Below are 18,939 nucleotides of genomic sequence, written 5' to 3'. Positions count from 1 at the left end.
ATGCCTGCATCTGTTAACATCAGTTTTTTTGAATAGAAGGAAACACTATATTTCTTCCCTTAAAAAGAAACAGACCAGATGAAAAACAGATGTAAACGGACAAAAACGGATGTAAATGGACAAAAAAAGGATGTAAACTGACATAAACTGATGAAAATGATTATAACTTTTTTCTTTTTCTATGGTTGAACTGGATGGACTTTTGTCTTTTTTCATCCGGACTATGTAACCAGGGGCGAACTGACCATTTGGAAACTTGGGCACTGCCCGAGGGCCCAGGGTCCCATGAGATGCCTCTGGTAACTTTTTCTTAGGCTTTTTTGAGTTTGGGCAAGGACACAGGGGCTCCATGATCCCCTATTGCCCGGGGGCCCCATGAGTTGTCAGTCCGACCCTGTATGTAACTATGAAAAACTGATGTGAACTGATCCGTTTTTTCTTGGAAAAAACGTGACTGAACTGATGAAAAAAACGGAACTCCTGTGTGAAAGGGGCATAAGTGTAAAAATAAATAAATAATAATAATTAAAAAAAAATAAACAAAAATACCAGATCGAGGTTTGATCTAGATCTGTGCCACGGTTAGTGTTTGGGTACAGGTCAGGGTCAAAGGTCAAGCTCAGGGAGAAGGGTCAGGTTTTTTTTCAAGTTAGTATCAGTGTCCGTTAGTGGCAGGATAAAAAAAAGCAAATTGTGCACTATTGTTTCTGTGCTATACTACGGGTTCAAACAACAACTAACATACACACATGCCGTATCGCTGCGGTTATCAGAATATATTTTGGGTTGTTCTTTGGTGGTAGATTATGGTAGTAGCAAGAAATATACAGCTAGATTTAAGAAAAAGGTGTTTTTTTACTATTCTTGGCCATTTTTCCTTTGGTAATAAAGAAAAAAAAATCAGGAGATATCCATTAACATTTACAACTAAATGAAAGCCCAATTTGTCCTGAAAAAACGCGGTAAAATTCACCTGGATGTGATATATAGTTTTACTAACACGTCAAAGTTGCAAAATTGGGCTTAGGCATTAAGATCTGTTTTACCTTTAGGCACAAAGGGGTTAAAAATAACACTAGTGTACTGGAGCCTTAAACAAATGGGCCACCCTAGCACACGTTGGTGTAACACACCACAAAGACTTCACATTGCCTAAAGCTGATAAATGTTTACCACATTTCTAGACGGCACTGAGGATAGACACACACTCAGCTCTTCACTCCTTTTCCACTACACTATAGCCTCAGCCCTTGCCAGCAGTCAATATGGCTGCAACCGTCTAGTGCATGCAAGGTCACATGACATTCGCTTAGCCCCCGCCCCTTCAGCTTCTGATTTTTTCGGAAACGCCGGTGCTCTCCCTAGCCGAGCCTAAAACAGGTGCCGGTGTACTCGGTAGACTATGGCGCTCCTCGCCTTCCCTGTGTTGGCTCGGCATTGTCGGACTCTGAGAGACATATCTAAGGCCGCTCCCCGGGTTTCTGGTACACCTCTCCATGTGACATGTCGTAATACCCATGGCGGGTGAGTGCGTGATTGCGTCACGTGTGATATCATTGTACGTGTTTCCTCAGTTTTGGTTCTGGGACTGACGGTGACCTCTGTGTGTGTCCCCTTCATAGGTGAAGTGTGTGTAGATAAGTGGGAACACTGGCCTGTGATGGGGGTCCTGGGTGGTCAGTTGTATAATCAGAGGAGATTATATCTATGTCACTCATGAATTCCATTGTGCTTCCACAGAGGGCGCAAGATTCATGTCTATTGGTAACAGTGGTGTATTTTGGTTTTGTGCTGCCCTAGGCAACACTAAAATCTGCTCCCCCTCCCCCATGTAAATTGAAGCAGAGAGATAGAGAGAAGGATAAAAGAGGGAATGAGGGATATTGGGCAGCACAGTGGCTAAATGGTTAGCACTTCTGCCTGGCAGTACTAGGGTCGTTGGTTCGAATCCCAGCCATGGCACCACCTGCCTGGAGTTTGCATGTTCTCCCTGTACCTGCGTGGGTTTCCTCCAGGTACTCTCCAAAGACATGCTAGTGTCTAAATTGGCCCTAGTATGTATATGTATGAATGTAAGTTAGGGACCTTAGATTGTACACCCCTTGAGGGTTAGGGACTGATGTGAATGTACAATATATATGTAAAGCACTACGTAATTTGACGGCGCTATATAAGTACCTGAAATAAATAAATATAGAAGGAGGGAGAGAGAGAAAGATGGAGAAGGAGGGAGAGAGAGAAAGATGGAGAAGGAGGGAGAGAGAGAAAGATGGAGAGAGAGAAAGATGGAGAAGGAGGGAGAGAGAGAAAGAGGGAGAGAGAGAAAGATGGAGAAGGAGGGAGAAAAAGATGATAAAGAGCGGAAGGTAGAGAAAAATGAAGAGGGGGAGAGAGAAAGATGAAGAGGGATGGAGAGAGAGAAAGATGAAGAGGGAGGAAGAAAAAGGGAGGGAGAGAGAAAGATGAAGAGGGAGAAAGGAAAAGGGGAGGGAGAGAGAGAGAGAGATGAAGAGGGAGGAAGAAAAAGGAAGGGAGAGAGAGAAAGATAGGTGAGAGAGACTAGGCTGATCAGATAGGATCCCCAGTGCAGCTGGTACTTGAAGTCCCCCAAGCTGTATAGATCTGCTCACTATAACAGTATATAACAGTAGTAGATGTAATATGTGTGTAGTACAATTAGAGATCTGTGACTCCATAGCCAGAGCAGACAGGATTCTGGGTACAGCTGGTACTTGTAGTTCTCCCTGGCTGTGATCTCCCCAGACTCCATGGAGCAGCAGATCCCATCCTTCCATCCTCCTCTCCCAATCTCCTCCTTCTCCTTGCTGTGCTGTCTCCTGCTGACGTATCTGCCTCTCTCTGCTCATGCTCCTTCCGCTCCATACACACGACACTGCCACCAAGCATCTGTCATGGATGCAGCCAGCAGGCCATTCTCTTCTGCTGCGGATCACTCACCTGGCGCAGCCCAGGAGCAAACCTTATCTAACACCAAGCTCTGCGCTGACCTGGAGTGTAGTAGTGAGTGAGCTCATGCAGTGCCGGCTCTCACCTGGTCCCCATTGCCAGTCACCTTCCAGCTGCCTTGTGTGCCTCCCCCCTAAAAAATGCTGCCCAAGGCAAACGCCTTGTTTGCCTCTCTGTGCATATGCCCCTGATTGGCAACCAGGCATATGCACCTTCATCCTCAGAGCTGCAGTCGTTGAAGAGTTTTTTTGCTGGGTGGGTGGAGCCTCCTAGGGAACATGAAGGACTAGTTCCTCATCTGGTCCGCTTCCCTTGTGATTGACAGCAGACAGTGGGTGAATATGTAGCCAATGGACAGCCTGCTATTGGCTGTTGTGTCCTGCTGTCAATCATAAGGAGAGCGTGAACCTGATGAAGAACTAGTCCTTCAGCTGTCCTATCTAGCACCACCCACTTTCCATGTAACTAGCGTGGGCTGTGAAACTTCTGGTTCCTGATGTCACACAGTGGGAGCAGCAGCATCAGTTCCAGTGGAGCCAATGCTGCCAGTCATAGCATTACCGTGCTCCCTGATTGCACAGGTGAGCCCAGTAAAGGCGGCGGTGGAAGGGGGTGGGACCCTCTTTCGCCACCTGTAAAAGTAATCCATCGGCTGCATAGCCACTCAGATTACTTTTACATAAAAGAGAATCGTTGGCACTAAAATTATACCTGGATCGTGGTTGTAGCCTCAACCATGATCCTGCTGCAACGCCAGGCCATATATATACTTACAGCGGTATTGAAGTAGTTAGTTAACCACTTGCAGACCGCACTATAGTCAAAAGACGGCAACAGTGTAGTTGGCTAGTTCTAGGAGGGCGCCTATAGACATCCTCCCAGAACCTGGGGAGCTCATCCAGCACGCTTTGTGATTGCAGTAAATGGGCCAATCACAGCAGGCCTTTACCATGTGATCAGCTGTGTCCAATCACAGCTAATCACAATGTAAACTGCCTTGCTGGTTATTATCATTCCTTTCCTCACGCTCTGTCACAGCGTGAGGAGAGTAAGCAGCAATTCTAATGGGACATTTACACTGATAATCAGGGCACTGAAGAAAAAATACTTATTTACAAAATTTTATAACAGAAATAAAGAAAAATATTTGGTTTTTTTTCAACATTTTCTGTCTTTTTTTCGTTTATCAAAAAATAAAAAAACTCAATGGTGATTAAATGCCACCAAAGAAAAGCTCTATCTTTCTAAAAGATGATAAAAATTTCATTTAGGTACAGTGTTGCAAGACTGCGCAATTTTCATTCAAAGTGAAAGCTGAAAATTGGCCTGCACTGGAAGAGGATTAAAGTGCCAAGTATTGAAGTGGCTAAAAAAACCTTTTACCTTTACTATCACTTTCACTTTGTCATCCCGGCACACAGAATCTGTGCTGAAATGTAAACTGGGATGCACTTGTGTAGGTTAGGGTACAATCTAAAGAAGACTGAGAAGGCAGTTTATTTTATTAAGAGACATGTTTCTACTTCAATAAAGAGCATGCCTGCTTGCAGTTTTTAAATTGGAGACTTTAAGTCCAGTGATTGTAAAGGATTAAATTTTTAAAAAATACCAAACCTACCTGCCTGTCATACCTACCTGCTCTCTGCAATGGTTTTACACAGAGCAGTCCTATCCTCCTCTTTTTGGGTCCCCCACTGAGTGCTCCCAGGCCAAGCCACTTGCTATGGGGGCATTCGTGTGGGCTTGCTTTTGACCTGGCTCTGTGTGTCCATAAGACACACAGAATGGCCTTGCCCCCACCCCCCAGCTCCCTCCTTACTGGCTGTGGTTGACAGCAGTGGGAGCCAAATATGCTTGCAGGTTTTGTACCCCCAGTCACATCAGGTGCAACTAAACATGCGATTTGCATGCCAGGTGACTTGCAAATCGTATGCCAAGTCACACCTTATTGTCCGCTATTAGAGCGGTCATATCGGTGTAGTTCTGACTTGGTTGGAGCCAGACCGATTTCTAAAGTAGTGCATGCACTACTTTTGTTGCGATTCGCATAGACATCTGTGTCAGATGTCTGGCAGATCTCAATAAAAGCAGCAGGTCACCCGTTTTTTAAATTGTGCGATTTCACTATAAGTCGCATGATTTCAAAATCTGCTTTGATGTGACCGGGGTGTAACTAATAGCATGCATTAGAGTAAAAAAAGCAGAACTAAACCCACTGATTTAAAGTGGAACTTTACTCAGAAAATTAATTCCTTCTAGATTGTCTCAGGCTGTCCCCTTTGCAGATATAACTATGTAAAACATTACAGGATAAGTTCACCTTTGGAACATGCTACATGTTCCACCTGTTTTTAGGGTGGCCTATCTGCTGACAGCGTAAAGGTTTACTGCTTTTTAGGGGCTTTGGGTGTCAGCAAAATGGTATCCTTCAGCAAGAAGAAACAAGAACATTGCTGGAGGCAATTTACAGCACACTGTAATTTTGGTAGCACATTATTTTTTTTATCAAGTTGTCATGGGGAAAGTTCCACTTTACAGTATTTGTGAACACAGTGCTATACAGGCAATTGAAAGAGCATTTGTAAGTGTAACTGTTTTACTTTTATAAGGAATATTTTTTATTTACCGTATTTGCCGGCGTATAAGACGACTTTTTGACCCTTGAAAATCTTCTCAAAAGTCGGGGGTCGTCTTATACGCCGGTACACATGTTAGGGGGGCTGCGGCATTAAGTACAGGGGTTTGCAGGGGCTGATGTCTCTTACCTGGATCCAGTCCCACGACGATCCGGTCCAGGAAGCGCGGCGTCTCCTTCAGTTCGGCCACTGGATGTTCGTGCGGCTGCTCGGCTCCGCCTCCTCACCGGTGATTGGCCGCCAGAACTGTAGCTCAGGAAAGGCACACAGGCGGCCAATCACCGGCGAGGGGGCGGAGCCGAGCGGCCCCGCGAAAATTGAGTGCCGGAGCAGCAGGTAAGTGTTCTGTGTAGAGGTGCTGCTGCAACCACATATGCTGGCTGCAGCAGCACCATACGAGAACAGGGTCAGCAAGTCTCAGTGGGAGGAATAGTGCCCCATCATTGGTGTCACTGATACCAATGATGGGGCACTATTCCTCCCACTGATACCAACGATGGGGCACTATTCCTCCCACTGACACCAACGATGGGGCACTATTCCTCCCCCCCACTGACACCAACGATGGGGCACTATTCCACCCCCCACTGACACCAATGATGGGGCACTATTCCACCCCTCACTGACACCAATGATGGGACACCATTCCTCCCACTGACATCAATGATGGGGCACTATTCCTCCCACTGACACCAATGATGGGGCACTATTCCTCCCACTGATACCAATGATGGGGCACCATTCCTGCCACTGATACCAATGATGGGGCACCATTCCTGCCACTGATACCAATGATGGGGCACCTATTCCCCCCACTGATACCAATGATGGGGCACTATTCCTCCCACTGATACCAATGATGGGGCACTATTCCTGCCACTGATACCAATGATGGGGCACTATTCCTCCCACTGACACCAATGATGGAGCACTATTCCTCCACTGATACTAATGATAGGGCACTATTCCTGCCACTAATGCCAATGATGGGGCACTATTCCTGCCACTAATACCAATGATGGGGCACTATTCCTCCCACTGACATCAATGATGGGGCACTATTCCTCCCACTGATACCAATGATGGGGCACTATTCCTCCCACTGATACCAATGATGGGGCACTATTCCTTCCACTGATACCAATGATGGGGCACTATTCCTCCCACTGACACCAATGATGGGGCACTATTCCTCCCACTGATACCAATGATGGGGCACTATTCCTCCCACTGACACCAATGATGGGGCACTATTCCTCCCACTGACATCAATGATGGGGCACTATTCCTCCCACTGGTGTGCATTGGAAGAGGGGTAGTCTTATACGGCGAGTATAGCCCAAACACTACATTTTAGCAGGAAAAGTAGGGGGGTCGTCTTATACGCCCAGTCGTCTTATACGCCGGCAAATACGGTACCTTTATTTCTATGGGGTTTTTTTTCAACTGTCACTAGACCATTCAGCCTCCCGACAATCCTTCTTCCACGGAAGGCATGTATAAAGCGAGCGGATGATGGCACACTGTATGGAAGTACTTTACCTGTCTTTGTATTGGCTATGGGCAGCTGCACATTGACAGCAAGGAGCCTGCTGGGAGCCGATGTCAAACACCTCAGGAGACCTGAGCAGGGGGTGTGGCGACTAAACTGACTCCAGAAATATAGGTACGGCATGGGCTAGCACAGGTATGGTCAGAATGAAATGGATACAAAGGAGAACTGTCAGGATCACCTGATGTTTTAGAGCAAATAAAGAACTCAGAAGAAAATCTAGAATTAACCACTTACCCTCCAGAGGATTTACCCCCCTTCCTGACCAGGCCATTTTTGCAATACGGCGCTGCGTTCTTTTAAGTGACAATTGTGCAGTCATGCAATACTGCACCCAAATGAAATGTATGTCATTTTTTTCTCACAAATGGAGCTTTCTTTCAGTGGTATTTGATCGCCTGTGTGGTTTTTATTTTTTGCACTAAAGACAAAAAAAAGACAATTTTGAGAAAAAAACAATGTTTTTGACTTTTTGCTATTAGACATGTCCAGTAAAAAAATTTAAAAAATCAAATTTAGGCAAAAATGTATTCTGCTAAATGTCTTTGCTAAAATCAATCCCAATACGTGCAAATTTAATTGGTTTACGTGAAAGTTCTAGCATCTACAAATGGTGGTATCTATACTGGAATTTTTCTTTTTTCTTTTTTTTTTTACTAGTAATGGTGGCAATCAACGACTTATAGTGGGACTGCGGTGGGCATTCTGACACTGGGTGGGAACTGTCTAACTGCCACTGACATCCTTAGTGACACTAATGCAGTGATCAGTGCTAATAAAAAGCACTAACACTGTACTAATGGCACTGGGCAGGAAGGGGTTAACATCTGGGGCGATCAAAGGGTTTACTGTGTGCTGTGTGTGTCTTTCACTGTGTCAGCCCATTGCTTTGTATTGCTCTCCTACAAGAAGCAAAACAAAAGCAGTGTGCAGGAGCTGACGGGAGAGATCTGTATTGTTTAAATACAGTTCTTTCCCCTGTCAGTGATACTCGGTGATCGCCGGCTGCCGGTGGGGAACCACTGGCCAGGACCTGGTGATCGACAGCTGTAGCCACCAGTGGTGACGTGGGTAGGGGGCGCAGAAGTGCAAAATTACGTATACGTGATTTTGCGCAGCCTTGCTGCTCTGTAGTGGTATTTCTGCATTAGGCGGTGGAAAAGTGATTAAAAACAATTAAAACACAGATACATATACCGTATTTTTTGCTCCATAAGATGCACCTGACCATAAGACGCACTTAGGTTTTAGAGGCGAAAAACAAGAAAAAAAAATATTCTGAACCAATGGACTGCAGACACAGTGCAGGGGATGACCAGAGACTGCGGACACAGTGCAGGAGATGACCAGAGACTGCGGACACAGTGCAGGAGATGACCAGAGACTGCGGACACAGTGCAGGAGATGACCAGAGACTGCGGACACAGTGCAGGAGATGACCAGAGACTGCGGACACAGTGCAGGAGATGGCCAGAGACTGCGGACACAGTGCAGGAGATGGCCAGAGACTGCGGACACAGTGCAGGAGAGGACCAGAGACTGCGGACACAGTGCAGGAGAGGACCAGAGACTGCGGACACAGTGCAGGAGAGGACCAGAGACTGCGGACACAGTGCAGGGGACGACCAGAGACTGCGGACACAGTGCAGGGGACGACCAGAGACTGCGGACACAGTGCAGGAGAGGACCAGAGACTGCGGACACAGTGCAGGAGAGGACCAGAGACTGCGGACACAGTGCAGGAGAGGACCAGAGACTGCGGACACAGTGCAGGAGAGGACCAGAGACTGCGGACACAGTGCAGGAGAGGACCAGAGACTGCGGACACAGTGCAGGGGAGGACCAGAGACTGCGGACACAGTGCAGGGGAGGACCAGAGACTGCGGACACAGTGCAGGGGACGACCAGAGACTGCGGACACAGTGCAGGGGACGACCAGAGACTGCGGACACAGTGCAGGGGACGACCAGAGACTGCGGACACAGTGCAGGGGACGACCAGAGACTGCGGACACAGTGCAGGGGACGACCAGAGACTGCGGACACAGTGCAGGGGACGACCAGAGACTGCGGACACAGTGCAGGGGACGACCAGAGACTGCGGACACAGTGCAGGGGACGACCAGAGACTGCGGACACAGTGCAGGGGACGACCAGAGACTGCGGACACAGTGCAGGGGACGACCAGAGACTGCGGACACAGTGCAGGGGACGACCAGAGACACTGCGGACACAGTGCAGGGGACGACCAGAGAGACTGCGGACACAGTGCAGGGGACGACCAGAGAGACTGCGGACACAGTGCAGGGGACGACCAGAGAGACTGCGGACACAGTGCAGGGGACGACCAGAGAGACTGCGGACACAGTGCAGGGGACGACCAGAGAGACTGCGGACACAGTGCAGGGGACGACCAGAGAGACTGCGGACACAGTGCAGGGGACGACCAGAGAGACTGCGGACACAGTGCAGGGGACGACCAGAGAGACTGCGGACACAGTGCAGGGGACGACCAGAGAGACTGCGGACACAGTGCAGGGGACGACCAGAGAGACTGCGGACACAGTGCAGGGGACGACCAGAGAGACTGCGGACACAGTGCAGGGGACGACCAGAGAGACTGCGGACACAGTGCAGGGGACGACCAGAGAGACTGCGGACACAGTGCAGGGGACGACCAGAGAGACTGCGGACACAGTGCAGGGGACGACCAGAGAGACTGCGGACACAGTGCAGGGGACGACCAGAGAGACTGCGGACACAGTGCAGGGGACGACCAGAGAGACTGCGGACACAGTGCAGGGGACGACCAGAGAGACTGCGGACACAGTGCAGGGGACGACCAGAGAGACTGCGGACACAGTGCAGGGGACGACCAGAGAGACTGCGGACACAGTGCAGGGGACGACCAGAGAGACTGCGGACACAGTGCAGGGGACGACCAGAGAGACTGCGGACACAGTGCAGGGGACGACCAGAGAGACTGCGGACACAGTGCAGGGGACGACCAGAGAGACTGCGGACACAGTGCAGGGGACGACCAGAGACTGCTGACCTTTGGGGAGGGAGGGGGAGCGGGTACCTGAATTTGACAGGTACCTGCTCCCACTTCCGCGGAGTTGTCCTTCTTTCTTCTTCCCGGGCCGGCTTCTGTGACAGCCGGGTGCCCACTGCGCATGCGCGAGAAGCGCTGCGCTTTGTGAATGGCCCGGCGCCTTCTGGGACCTGTCATGTGTCCCAGAAGACACCAGATCATTCACAAAGCGCAGCACATGCGCAGTGGGCACCCAGCTGTCACAGAAGCCAGCGCGGGAAGACTGCAGCGCTGGAGCGAGGAACAGGTAAGGCCCTGCAGGAGAGAACAGCTGAGCGGCCGGCCCGGTATTCTGACATGGTGGCGGCAGAAATACCGGACCGGCCTCTTTATATTCGCTCCATAAGACGCACTGACATTTTGCTCCCTTTTTTATGGGGAAAAAAGTGCGTCTTATGGAGCAAAAAATACGGTATCTGATTCAAACTTTTTGGGTTTTCCAAAACGGTTACATTCTAGACATGCCACTGGTGATAACTTTCACAGTTACTAGTGTACTTATGTTGGATTTCAACTGAACTGTCAAGCTACCAAATGGCTGGTATCTGATCGCATGTGCAGCACTGTGGCAACTACAGATCAAACAGAGGCTAAGATGGCAGCTTCCTTGGCTGTAAAGTATATGAGGGTTTAGTTCCAATTTAATCACCTCCAGTTCTATTTTCGTCAAACTAGAAAGAATTGTTATTTTAACCTCTTCACACCGATGGTACACAAATATGTGCAATTCTCTCTGCGGGTGGTGTGGCTTGTCGCAATCGTACACCCAGAGACTGACGCAGTCCTCCATTTTGTTAAGAAATCTCCATGTTGTCCCTCATTCTCCCCCTTCAATCTCTGTTAATCCACAGGGACATATGTGTGTTGGAAGTGTTGCAGGCAGGCCAGAGCCCAGCAGGGAGCCTCGAGGTGCCTGGTTGTTTGAGAGAGCTGTGCAATATCACACCTCGTAAAAGATAACGCAAACCTTCCCAGGAGTTCAAGGCATTCCAACGAAGCAAGAACCAGATAAACACTTTTAAAATCCATTTTTCCCCTATGTCTCATCTTGGAATATGAGAGACTTCCATAAAAACCAGGCTGTCACGGTATAAGGGCCTGCCAATTATAAATCCCCTTATTAATGCCCTGTATCACATGCCCTCAGCATCCTGCTCTGTATCGTTCCAATTGTCCCCTGTGTCACTTGGCCAAATGGCCTAACTCAGTGGCCTAATTCAATTACTGTAGGCCCCCCTCCCTCCCGGCCAGCTTGCTGCCAGCTCGCCGCACACCTCCCAAATTGCCTTTCATCTAGACCGACATCATCCCTGCCCCCAGGATGTCCCTGTCACCAGCCTGATTCATCCCTGGGGTCTAGTGTTCCCCCCTCCCCCTCATCCTGCCGCTACGGGATGAAAGGTGAGACTTCCACCACCCCGTCCTGTCTCTTCCTCTTCTGGTAGGGAGGAGGTGGCGAGATTCACACCTCTCCCCGGAGAAGTGCGAACCTCCCGAAGGTATGGCTCCGAGCTCCGGCGTCTAGCTGATGCCATCTCAGCCCTGACATCCGCAGCGTGGGCATGCAGAGCTCCCGCGCTTGCAGATGTCCTTGTACAGAGGTCGCGCTCATGAGAGCACGACCCCTGCCCAGGGGGCAACAAGGCACGCCGGCCCGGCCTCGGTTGCCAAGGCGACCGGGAACCGTCCCGCACGAGCTTAAGAGGCTGGTGCCGGGTGCATTCCGTTGTGCAGTCATCAAAGGATCCCCAGCTACGGCGGGACCTTTGTGACTAGACTCTGCAAGCCCACCCCCCAGCCTCATAGAGACCCCACAGGAAGGGAGAGACAGCCAGAGACAGCCTGCCTGCCATTGCCAGAGACCCAACAGAAGGGGGGAGAGACCATCACAGCCTGCCTGCCATTGCCAGAGACCCCACAGAAGGGGGGAGACTATCACAGCCTGAATGCCATTGCCAGAGACCCCACAGAAGTGGGGAGAGACTATCACAGCCTGCCTGTCATTGCCAGAGACCTCACAGAAGGGGAGAGACTATCACAGCCTGCCTGCCATTCCCAGAGACCAACCACCTTATCCCGACTCCACAGGTACCTGTGTTCCGTTTCTATCCCTGGGAGACCAGGCACCCTGTTGGATCCCTGAGTACCTGCTTCCTCCCTGTGTTACCTGAACTGTTGCTGTGGTGACCCCTCGCACCCCCCTCCTTTGTCAGACTACCTCTGTTACAGGGACACCCCCTTGGCTCTCCTGGTGGACTATAAGTGGGTGGGGCACCCTCATTACCTTTTAGTGGCAAATTCACTCTCTCTGCCACCCCCCTTATTGAAGAACTGCCGTCTGTTTGTCTCAATAAAGCTTTGTGCGTTTGCCATCCACTCTGTGTGTTCTGTCCTGCCTACGCTCCGTCACACAGGCATATCGTCAGATTGGCCAAGAGGAGACGAACAGTTTGATAGGTCACTCTTGGCTGGAATACATAGGAAAGCAGAAAAGTAGATCTCGTGAACCATTCAGTGTAGAATTTCATATTTCATATCTAATCAATCCTCAGACGTGTCTGCATAATAATCTACCCGCGGGTGGAGTGTCACTTGTGCATATGGAAAGTTATAAACCAAAATATGAACTACAAGAGATTTTGGCTCTAGTTTAGGTCTATGCCCAGACCTTCCCGCCCTAAACAGGGTATTGGTCCTTGACGTCAGAGACACCCCCTGCTGGGGAACTACAAAATGAGCTGTCAGGCCTAAGAAAGTTAAGTTGAAGAATTCTCTCGTTTAACTTCAGAACCAACTTGGGAGACCGCCCTTTCGCTCTGAAACTTGATCTGCTAACCCAGGACTTTGGCAAGTAATTTAACCCTCTAACTTCTTTCTGTTATTGCTTTGCTGTGCTGTTGCTCTCTGTATATTTATATAGATATATTGGTTAGATCTTTTTTCTGTAAATATTTTTATTGCACCCTTTTGACCTTTTTTGACCATTATAGTGTTATAGCTGATATCGCCAAGTTTCCTCTTTCTCTGTACAAAAAGGAGGTGGTGGCAGTGTGAAGGGTTGATTGCGTAATTAACCTGACCCAAGTAACAATCGCATTCAGGCTGCCGGTACATAGATTGTGGTCCTATTAGCTGGAAAATCGTTGTGCAGGGTGCAGCTGGGTGTGGCATTGTTACGCACGTGACATCGCGGTTTTAGATTGGCCAGTCCTTCGGTCACGAGTTTGGTAAGAAGGTCGGGGGTCTGACGCTGCCTTTGTCACATATTGGTGGCAGCGATTGTGGGATCGTCACATATTGGTGGCAGCGATCGTGGGATCGTTACATGGCTGCACGGATTTTCATGTGGATCCGCAGCGGCACCACCCGTACAGATGTGAACCTAGGGTTAAAGTGGAACAAAACCCTTTGATTTATCAGTTTAAAAAAAACAGTTCAATTCCTGGCATGCCAGGAATGCTAACTGACACATTTCTTATGTTCTTAATCAAACTATCAAACGGCTGGTGTCATAACTGATCACATGTGCAGCACAATGGCAGTTGCAGATCAAACAGAGGTTACGATGACAGCTTCCGTGGCTGAAAAGGATAGGAGGGTTTAAGAACTACTTGATTCTGTTGCACGTGTTGGTCATGCTACCAAAACCTGCAGCAGAGCTTTTGGAATCTGGTTCAGGGCTTTTTAAAGGGCCATACCACTACAAAAGTAATGCAAATGCTTTACTCCATACCACTAAATGACTGCAGCAGTGTACAAGCCCTATTGCAACTGGGCTATGAATTGAGAGCCAAGGCAGAACTGGAGTTTTATTTGTAGGCCTGATTCAGTTCTGTGGTTACATAGGTTGAGAAAAGATACATGACCATCAAAAGAAATGTCTGTCGTGCTCACAGCAGGCAATGACTGTATATTTCATTAACTGTGTGTGTCATGACAGCATAACAGAGGGCAAAGATGCCATGGATAAGACACATTTCCCAAATCATCTTCCAGGACAGCTACTTGAGAGATGATTGGCTCCATCTTCAACAGGCAACGCAAACCTGAAAGAGATTTAAAAGCCCCTCCCTCCTCCTCATCCTCAGTTGTTCTGTCTTTTGTTTTTTTTTTGTTTCCCCTGGCAGTGATAATTGTGGATGTCACCCCCCTCCCCCCCCCTCTTTAGTTGAATAGGTCCTGGTGTGCCTGTGCTCCTAGTAAAGTTGCTTACCTGAGGGTTTTTTCCCTTAAAACGTGCTAGTCTTGACTGATGCAGGCAACTCCGGCAGCCCGATGCTTTCTTTGGCCTGCTCCTTTTGATGCTGTGGTGACACTGGTGGTTGTCGTCCCTCCTGAAGGGGGTAATTCTTACTGCATTTTGCTGGCAGTGTAGCGCCTCTGGGCAGATCCTTTGTATACTAGCCAGAGGGAGACCAAGATGTCTCTAGCTCTGTTCCAGCACCAGATAATACACTTCTGATACACAATATGTACACTTTCACCTTGCCTCTTAGAAGTACGGGCGTCCACGCTTTGGCACTGCTCTATTCTGGCTTCTGATTGCCAGAAGGAGCTGACCTCAGGGTGGCATTGGACCAGTCAATACTACAGGCTGCAGGAGTGGAGGACATACTTCTGTCTGTGTGCAGGGTACAGACAGCAAGTCTCTTAAGTGGTAGTAAACTCTCCCAGTTCACTTTTTGTAATTTAAATAACCAACACATACTCTATAAATCACTGTCTTTAAATCTCTTCTATTCTGCTTACCTTCCTTGCAACCATTACTGTTCACTACTATGATGTCACCTGCGCATGCGCAAATTGTCCCGTTTACAGCATGCTTATCTTGCCCTTAGTCCTTTTAATAACATGCTGTGATTCTCTGCAAGCCCACAAGAGTACAGACCCATTCAGAATTTTCTGTTTACACCACGTGTCTTGCAACATCACAGGGGGTGTAAACATCGGTGCATAGGAAGGGACAGGAACGAGAAGATCCACCTGTGTTGAATCCAGACTGTATCTTTAGTTCCTCTTCTATTAGTACCTCAATTGTGGAGTGAAATAAGTGCAGGTGTGCTGTGCTTCATTATGGCGGACAGGGTTGCCATAATAATCCGGAACAAAAACTAGCCTTGGCTAGAAACTCACTGGGCTTGTGAGATATTATGGCAGGGAGAAACAGGGCAGAAGTCCACACCATTGCTGACTCGGAAGACAATACCTAACATGACGCTGGCTTTGGACAGGAAGGGGGAAAAAAAAGCACACCAAATAAAAGTAAGAAACATCCAAAAGGGTCACTAATCAGGCAGCATGTAATGGAAAGCTTTATTATACTGGCTGCATTGAGAAGGAGCACTTGAGGGGCAGAATTTACTACCACTTTAAACAGTCACCCCACTGGAACTTAATGCTTTTAAAGGTGGTTTGGGTTGGGGTTTGCTTCCCCCCCCCCCCCCCCCCCCAAAAATCTTTGCTACTCCTAATAATCAAGAAGATCATCCCGAACCAAGTAAAAGTAGTTTTGATGGCCCTATGGGTCCAAAAGTGAGCTGAGTCTGGAAGCTGGTGGATTCTACAGAAATGTTTGTATTTTTTATCACAGGGACAGCCAAATTCTCTGATCTTCTGCCTAATGGCTTGGAAGCTGAGAGGAGGATTCTCGAGAAAAGGGTAGTTGCCCTGTACCCTTAAGGTGCAGGTGGTGGCCCCTTCTGGTTTTCTGTAAATTAGATTGGCATGAAATCTACCCAACATCTAGTCTTATATAGTGGTCCCCTCTAGGGCTAAGTGCCTCCTAGTGTCCCATGGCCTGATGGATTAGAGACACTATTATTTCAGCATACATTAGTTTTAGTCAGTTACCATTACCACCTGCTAGAATTAGATCTCACTCATAAAGGTTGATGGCTGCATCAGGAGCAAAGAGGGCAAGTGCATTTTATAAAGAAATCTCTTAAGACTGCGGTATGGTCCTCAAGCCATGCTTTTGTGAAGTGCTACTGTGTGGAAATGTCCATTTTGTCATTTAGAAGGAAGGTGTTACAAGCATTAATTCCTCCCTAAGGTATGTTTACTTGTTTATCCTCTCAAGTAGCTGTCCTGGAAGATGATTTGGGAAAACCATGGTTACACTTACCGGTAATGGTATTTCCGAGAATCTCTCAGCACATCATTCATATTCCCACCCAGATATTTTTAGTTTAAAGTGATGGTGTTTGAAATTATTGCATTTTTACCTAAAAAATTTGTTTATGTAAATTGGTGGAGGATTTTTACTCATAACACAAACCTGGTTTGTGTTCCTTGTTGAAGGTGGAGCCAAACATCTCTCAAGTAGCTATCATGGAAGATACCATTACCGGTAAGTGTAACCATTGTTTTTCTTTGTAAACTTGGCTAAAATCACACAGCTCTTTTAGCACATTACTTATTTTTAATGGAAAGGCTTGTCCTGAATCTCTTCAATTAGAGTGGGTTGTAAAGTATACATTTTTTTTTTCATTAAATTGAAATAGATTTTATACTTACCTGATCTGCGGTATTGCACAGAGTGGTCCCTTACATTCTCTTCTGGAGTCCCCCGGTAGTGCTCTTCTCCTCCTTCCTGCAGGTGCCCCCGTAGCAAGTCATGTACTGAGGGGGAACCCGTATTGGCATGCTCCCAATGTGGGCTGTGTGTGTCTGTAGTCACACAGTTCTGGTAAGTCCAGCTCCCTCTCACTCATGTATATCACAAATTTCTTATCTCTTACAGAGTCCTCACCCTATCTTATGACCTGTATGAAGGCCAAACAGATGCACCACCTCTGGTCTTGCTTCATGGATTATTTGGTAGTAAGTCAAACTTTCAGTCTATCTCCAAAGCCTTGGTGCGCAAGACTGGCAGAAAAGTAAGTGTATGTCATGTTGCATAAATGTGTGAGTTTATGTCAACAATAATTGCCTAATTAGTCAAGTTGAAAAAAAGGCACTAGTCCATCTAATTCAACTAAAAAGAAATCCAAAAAATGATTCAAATAAATAAACCTTTAAACCTCCATATACAGACTCCTGTATCATCAGCTGATCCAGAGGAAGGCCAAAAACCCCTATAAAGCATGATCCAATTTGCTCCAGCAGGGGAAAAATAAATTCATTCCAGATTCTCCAGAAGGCAATAAAATATTCCCTGGATTGCATCTTTGGTTTTATTAGCTATAAACATTAACATCCAGTTATTTTTGAGCTTTTAGGAACATATGCAGCTCTTTAAAAAAAATTCACTGAGCTGGCCAGAACTAGTTCTTGGAGGAGTCTTAATCCACATTTTTACAGCTCTTACTGTGAAGAAGCATTTCCATATGTGAGAGTTAACACTTCTTTCCTCAAGACATACAGTGGGTATAGAAAATAATCACCCCCCTTAAATAATCACATGTTGTTGCTTTGCAGCCTGAAATGAAGACAGACACAGCTTTTGTTTTATCCAGCTCTATTTACTCAGTGCAACTTATAACATCCAAGTGAAAATGAAAAAGTCAGTATTTTGTTAAACCACCTTTTGCTTTACTTACAACCTTTAGTCTGTTGGGATATGTCTCTACTAACTTTGCACATGTAGACTATGCAATATTTGCCCACTCTTCTTTACAGATCTGCTTCAGTTCAGTTAAATTTGATGGTGACCATTTGTGGACAGCAGTCTTCAAGTCTTTTCACAGATTTTCAATGGGGTTTAAGTTTGGACTCTGACTAGGCCATGCAAGGACATTCCCCTTTTTCTCTTCCAATCACTGTGTGGTCAATTTTGCTGTGTGCTTTGTGTCACTGTCATGTTGGAAGGTAAACCTTCTTCCTACTGACAACTTTCTGGCAGAGGGCAGCGTATTTTCCTCAAGAATTTGATGGTCTTTTGCCCCATCCATTTTCTCTTCTATCCTGACAAGTGCTCCAGTCCCTGCTGCAGAGAAATACTTTCATACCAGGATATTATCTCCTCCATGCTTTACTGTAGGAATGGTGTTATTTGGATGGTGAGCTGTATTGGATTTCTGCCATACATATCATTTTAGTGTTGAGGCCAAATAATTCAATTTTAGTCTAATCTCACCATAAAACCTTTCTCCATGTGGCCTTAGAATCTTCTAGGTGCGTTTTTGGAAAGCTCAGCAGTGACTTCTTGTGGCATTTCTTGAGGAGTGGCTTTTTTCTTGCAACCCTCCCCTACAAGCCACATTTGTGGAGAATTTGTGATATTGTTGTAACATGCACACAATGATAACTCTTTGTCATAAATTCCTGCAACTGTTTCAGAGTTTTTGTAGGCCTCTTGGTAGCCTCTCTGACCAGTTTCCTCCTGGCTCCTTCATCCAGTTTGGAGCAATGTCCTCATCCAGGGAGGGTCTGTGTTGTACCAAATACCTTTCACTTCTTAACCACATTACCTCTGGTGTCTAACAGTTTTACTGCTATAGGGCGGCATTCCTGTGCAAAATCATGTATATATTCGTGATTTTGCACTTCCACCACACGGGGGCTCGCGTATGCTGGAGGATCACTTCTGTTGTGAGATGTCACAGCACAAACTGATCTACAAGTCCCGGTGAGCAGTTGCTCGCCAGCACATGCAGACCATTAGTCAGGGAGGAAGAACAGAGCTTTGTCTATTTTTACATAGGCACAGCCCTGTTGTGACAGGGGGGAGTCATGGATTGTATCTCTACA

General features: G+C 47.3%; 1 protein-coding gene across 4 annotated transcripts in view; it reads left to right on the top strand.

The window, feature by feature from the left end:
* The first annotated feature begins 1,312 nt into the window (after window positions 1–1,312).
* ABHD11 (abhydrolase domain containing 11) overlaps window positions 1,313–18,939 on the top strand; it is a 32,835-nt gene continuing 15,208 nt past the window's right edge. The window contains exons 1-3 of one of the 4 annotated variants that reach the window (XM_089657169.1): window positions 1,388–1,524; window positions 16,549–16,597; window positions 16,991–17,070. In XM_089657169.1, the coding sequence (XP_089513295.1) occupies window positions 16,579–16,597; window positions 16,991–17,070 (99 nt within the window). In that variant the 5' untranslated portion in view covers window positions 1,388–1,524; window positions 16,549–16,578. Of the gene's footprint in view, window positions 1,525–16,548; window positions 16,598–16,990; window positions 17,127–18,939 lie in introns of all 4 variants that reach the window. The other 3 variants (XM_089657159.1, XM_089657152.1, XM_089657179.1) reach the window with 3 other exon arrangements.

The sequence above is a fragment of the Staurois parvus genome, unplaced genomic scaffold (genome assembly GCF_062004578.1).
Source record: "Staurois parvus isolate SC_StPar_1 unplaced genomic scaffold, SC_StPar_1.0 ptg000029l, whole genome shotgun sequence".
NCBI lineage: Eukaryota > Metazoa > Chordata > Amphibia > Anura > Ranidae > Staurois > Staurois parvus.
The sequence above is the reverse complement of the archived record's forward strand: the minus strand, read 5'-3'. Positions and strand labels throughout refer to the sequence as shown.